At 42.9% G+C, this 6,037-nt stretch overlaps 1 protein-coding gene across 1 annotated transcript; it reads left to right on the top strand.

The window, feature by feature from the left end:
• Positions 1 to 3,292: 3,292 nt before the first annotated feature.
• Positions 3,293 to 4,640, top strand: cbln2b (cerebellin 2b precursor; the record flags this gene model as incomplete). The annotated part of the gene is made up of 3 exons (XM_079180981.1): positions 3,293 to 3,595; positions 4,240 to 4,359; positions 4,443 to 4,640. Exons 1-3 carry the CDS (start codon positions 3,308 to 3,310, stop codon positions 4,638 to 4,640), a joined length of 606 nt encoding a protein of 201 aa, XP_079037107.1. The 5' UTR covers positions 3,293 to 3,307.
• Between the last annotated feature and the right edge of the window lie 1,397 nt (positions 4,641 to 6,037).

The following is a 6,037-nucleotide window of genomic DNA, read 5'->3' as shown; positions in this document are numbered from 1 at the left end:
ATGTTTCACTGGTCTTGACCTCTTTGAGTCAGATACAATAATTGATATATTTGGAAGGAAGTTGAGGCCATGAAGCCACGTTTTGTTTTGACAGAGTTTTAGCTTAACGTTACAGGCCGCGGAGTCAACGTGAGGATATCGAATGAAAACCCCGTTAAGTTAGCCAAACAAAGAGCGTCTGTTCTCTGTTTGTGTAGCCAAAGAATAACGTGAAACGTCGAATTTCCGCATTGTCCGCGTGCAGTCGCCATGGTGACGTCCAGTCAAGTTTCTTCCACGTGCAACAATTAATCATCCGGCGGAGAGTGGCGATATTTGCCTTCAAAATAAAAGCGGAAAAACGGTATATTCCCATCATAAACTATACTGTTATATTGTAATGGAGCAGCCTACATACAGTATGTTATTGAAACAAATTCATTTGAAATAATCTTGGACTTAGTTTACAAATTGTCAGATTTAGAGATACACTCTGATGACAGATAACTGATGACATAATTAGGGTTATTTTCTGGTATTTAAAGATATGAAAACATTAAAGATGAAAACGACTCAATGACTATCATCCTCCTGTTGCAACACAACAACAACAACAACAGTGTAACATGTGGTTTCCAAAAAAACTCACCAAAAGGATACTCCGAGAAGAACAAAACTTCAGTTTCACATGACATTGGAATATATTGTTAGCATACGTAGATGTACATTGACACACGCGTGCAAGCGCGCACACACACACACACTGCACTTTGTTTGCCTGTAGGCTCATCACAATGTGCCTAACCGGTCTTACCCTCTAAAATGTTATGGTTTACCCTCAGGAAACCTTCCTTTGGTCTTCAAATGAAACAGACATTGGTCTGAACACACACACACACACACACACACATATTTACACGATATTTCATGCGTAATATTTGTAACAGAAGTATAGACAAACCGTAATAGGTTATGACAGTGAGATCATATAAGAAATTACTTTTGTATGAAGCAAATCCAAGTCCTGCGATGAATTCTGCTGCTATAAATACATGTGTAATCTGTAAATAAAAACACACACAAAAAAAACCTACTGCAGTCGTTTTCTTTGTAAAAGCAGATGGCTCACTTTAAGACCCACCACATAATCGACCTCCCCGTTCCTGGAAGCCAGTAGGCTTTGCTAGCTGTCAGGGAAAATAACCATAACACTCATGTCAGTCCAGCCGATCAGCTTGCCTGATGGAAGTGAAGACCCTTTTAGGGCAACGGCAGCCCCTGGTACGGCAATGCCATGTACATGTAGGCCACATCCCTTTCCCTTGCATGTCCCCCGTACTTGACATTTGATGATTTCTGTAGCTATGTGTCCTTCTGAAGGCCTGGGGTCAGTCGTGGCTCCTGGATACCTGATGTCACTCTTCCGCATGGCTTGTCAGCCAGCTCTGACAGTGCAATGTTCGTCAAATGGGGCTGAGAAAGGGAGGAAGGATCACCACAATTAAGTCTAAGATTGGGTCTCTTGCAAGTCGTGTATCATTAAACAGGTATGTTGCATGTAGGCTCATCATATTGTGTGTTTCAAGGCGTTTAATGCTTATTTATAGTGACATCCAAACCTTTAAGGAATGATTGAGTTTTTGTCCTCCCCTACGCTTATCCAATTGCTTGCATGTATTTAAAATGCAGCTGTGATGAATTATGTTAAAAGAAAAGCAGACTTTGCTCCCACTATTTTCTTGAGCCGATGAAGCTGAAAACAGTCTATATACAGTGCCTTCTATTGCAGATATGAGGTCCATGCATAATGTAGCCAGTTAGCATATCTTTACATCAGTAAATGACAGCTCATTAAAAGGTCTAACGTGAGGGTTCACCACTTATGAGGCCCACTCGTAAGACTCTTCAGAGGTGGGGAGCACTGATAGGGACCCTCTACATGGCTCTTCAAAGGATGAAGACTTGTCAAGAACTGAAAAGAAAGGCCAAGGGTGGTACAGAGAGGTGCAGGACATTCTCTGTGAAGTGGGCATTTTCTGAAGTGTCACCTTCTTTTAAAACCAACTTATGCAGTGTTTGTAAAACGTGATGTGTATGTGAAATGATTTGCTGATCTGCAAGTACACACCAAGAAATGAACCATGCCGGCCAGATCCCACATACGTTTGTTATTTTAAACTAGTGCTGAGATTTCTGCAGATGTTTACATCCGCCACTGGATGGCGCACAAGTATCTTTATTGGACTCGTAAAATCGCTTGTTTAAGTCTCAAATTAGTAACATACTGCCTACATGCATGCTAAATGTACCGTGCAACGACAAGGTTATCCGCTGCAACCCGCATTTGTTTCAGATCAATCGGGGAGAGACATGAGAAATCCACAGCATATAAATGACAGACATTGACATGACAGCAAGTGATCTCTGCCTTCCCGAGGGGCCTTTGAGCTCGCAACATCCAACTGATTAATATGTAAACAAATCCGTTAGTCCACACATGTGCTCTTAATTGCGGGATACTTCTGAGGAGGCTTGTTGCAGTGGCTATACACAGAGAATGGGCGTGAGTTGTCCCTCGAAAGGGAGCCCAGAGACTCTTGCTTGTTTAGCACCACCGATCTGAGCGCTCAGTTCACAGTCTGCGAGAGACAGAGAGCATACCAGCGGGATGGATTGCACAGGTAGGTCGTGATTTACCTTTTTCTCAATAGAAATGGCCGAAAAGTGCTTGTTTCACCGTAATTATCAATTACGACACGAGGAAAAGATACCTAACATCATTTTCATTCGATCCTATAATTTGTTACTAAGTGTTGTGGCGCATAGTTATAGGAAATAACCCGCAGTAGCAGACTTGGCTTGGTCAATAACGGACACATAGAACATGTGTATTAATACGCAATATTTAGATTTTGTCATTTACTGACAGCTATTGCCTTTTTTTACCGCACGATTGCCATTTTACGCACACAGGATAAACTCAAGTTTAATCACTAAACTATTTGAAATTGTTTTCCTACTGCTGTCTGATACAAACATTTTCAATTTATCTCAGGATTTGCAACAACAGTTGTCTGAATACTCTCCCAAAATCAACTAAGACGCCCAGGAGGGAGGGGAGTTACCGCCGGAGAGAGTCGGAGTGCGTCTGTGTGTCAGAGGTTCTTTGAGAAAGCCAGGGAGCATCACAGATAAAGGAAGAGAGAGAGAGAGAGAGAGAGAGAGAAGGGGCGAGAAGATATCAAGTCTGGACCAGGTGATCGACTACTAACAAACCTCCAAGGGGCTGCCTGGTTGTATCAGTGAGCACGGGATCAGCGATCCAACCATGGTGACCGCGCGCTGCCCGGGACCCTGTGCCATACTGGCACTGGTCCTCCTCTTGGGATGCGGCGTGGTTTTCAGCCTCGGCCAGAATGACACGGAGCCCATCGTACTCGAAGGAAAATGTCTTGTGGTGTGCGACTCGAACCCTTCTTCGGACGGAGGGGTCACCTCCTCACTTGGCATTTCAGTCCGCTCCGCTGGGGCAAAGGTGGCTTTTTCCGCCGTGCGTGGAACCAACCATGAGCCGTCAGAGATGAGCAACACGTCTATGACCATCTACTTTGACCAGGTCAGATGTTCACTGAATTTAGCACAGTTATACAGCAGTCTACTATTAACCAGATACGGGCAAATATCATAGCTCCAAAAGCAGTTTCTCTTTTCTTCCCCTCTCTCTCTCGACAATATACATGCTATATTGCCGTGGGCGAGCAGAACTTGTTTAAGGTCATGTTTCATTGATTTCCTATTACTGCACTCACTCTGTGTGATCTGATCCCTGCGTATCTCTAACCTTATACGAGCACAATGCTGTTTCCTTTGAAAATGGTTCATTTGATGCTGTGCGTAATTGGTGTGATTCAGGGATGCGCTGTCAACACGAATGATCATCAATGCAGGATCATTGATCACATATGCATCTTAGGCCTCGGCCGGATTGACGTGTGCATTGTGTTGCTTTTGCTGGGATGTTCCACTTAGTTGCCTTTGGACAGCGGCCTGTTATACGCATCAAAATGGGAACCATCCCAAACTGCGACTGAAGCGCAGCCTTAAAACATTTGGCATAACAGACTGGTACGCCTCTCTGTAGTCACTATGCGTGGCAAAAGCAAACAATTACATTACTAAAACCAGCTGTTGTGTTCAGTGAAGCATGCAGGTGGAAAATAAATAAAGCCTTGTCTCTTTTTGCACCCTTCTTGGTCACAGGTTTTAGTGAACATCGGCAACCATTTCGATCTCAAAGCAAGTGTTTTCCTGGCTCCAAGGAGGGGGATATATAGTTTCAGCTTTCACGTGGTGAAGGTCTACAACAGACAAACCATACAGGTGAGCAATTATTAAGCAGTTGGTCTGCGGTCAGCATTCAATAGAGAACTAAGAATGAGACCGAACTCTCCCCTCTCCTGCAGGTGAACCTGATGCAGAATGATTATCCAGTTATATCAGCATTCGCCGGTGACCAGGACGTTACGAGAGAGGCGGCCAGCAACGGAGTACTGCTGATGGTTGAACGGGAGGACCGCGTCTCTCTGAAGCTGGAACGGGGCACCTTAATGGGCGGATGGAAATACTCCACCTTCTCAGGCTTTCTAGTCTTTCCTCTATAATCTAATCTGCGATGATCCACGTCGCACGAGACTCTGCTTAGGTTGAGGAACAAAAAGAAAAAAGAAAAAAAAAACATGCCATTTATTTTCCACTTAAATAACTGTCAGCCAAGGAAGCCGACGAATATCTGTATACCTACACTCGTCCACTATCTAGTCAAATATGAACGTTTCCTTGGAGTTTCATATATTCAAATCCATCAGTCAACTTTAACGCAATCTGGATGATTAAAAGTATTGATCGGCCAGGGGCGTGTGCTTGTCGGGAATGTGGATTTTTTTCTTGCTTGGAAAACACATTTTGCCAACAGACAAACGGGTGTACCTGGGGAAAAACGGACAAGGGCGAAGATGATGACTGGAAGAACTGACGTCCTGGACAGACCGAGTGTGTTATGCTCTATTTTATGTTTGTATAGCCTTAAAGAATATATGGTTTTCGTCCAAGTGAAGTATATGGAATTATGGACAACCAGAGAAGAAGTGCTTTCACGCCCAAGGCATTTTTTTTGCACGAATGGAAGTTTTTACTTTATGTTTTGTGCTGTCAATGGTGTTGCGTTTGGATGCTGAACATGTTGAAAATAAGCCAAATGTAGGCCGCCGACGAGTTTATTAAAAGAGAAAAAAGGCGACATATTTCAGCCACCGGAGACGACTTAGAGCCCTTTTATTAAATAATAATGATATAATTTATAAAGTACATATTCACATTATTGTGTGTTCTACATTTCGGAATCTGCGTAGCTTTGACTGATTTAATGTGCAGTGACGTTGCTCACCAAATGTACATTGTGGAAATAATAGAACAATCCCTATATGTCCCGCTTAATAAAATATATTGTATTGTAATAGGCTAAGCGCATTTATCACTCTATCACTTCATTCACAGGACTTTGCAGTTAAAGGGAACAGGTTGAAGAAAAAAAATGGTTGATTATCAGAAGTGAGAGTTTTCTAAATTAGGTTAGACCAAACCAAAGGCCTCAGGAGGAAAACAGACAGTGTGACCAGCTCGTTTTAGTCTCTGTCCGAGGTGCTGAAGTATACTGCTGAACTCCTCATTCAAAAAAGTCTCGCAGCACTCGTTACAGAAGTTTTTTTTCATGACAAAATCAAAAAGAGATGCACAGATGTTTATAGAGTGACACAAATGAAATGGAAACACTGAGCATTACGTTCCAATACGATATATTGCAGCGCCTTTACGCGGCGCAGGGTGAACAGAAACTATAGAGAAACGCTTCCTCTTAAGGAGCACAAACAAAACCCGAATTAAGCAAACACACACTTCGATGGAGAATCACATGCGTTTAAGTATCGTACGACAAAACAAGGCAAACTCGTCTATACTGTAGTTTTAAAAAGCGCAGAGATCCCAGCCTGTGGTGCAAAAA

Source organism: Pholis gunnellus (genome assembly GCF_910591455.1).
Source record: "Pholis gunnellus genome assembly, chromosome: 20".
NCBI classification, from domain to species: domain Eukaryota; kingdom Metazoa; phylum Chordata; class Actinopteri; order Perciformes; family Pholidae; genus Pholis; species Pholis gunnellus.
Note: the sequence above shows the minus strand (reverse complement) of the source record. Positions and strands in the feature narration are given on the sequence as shown.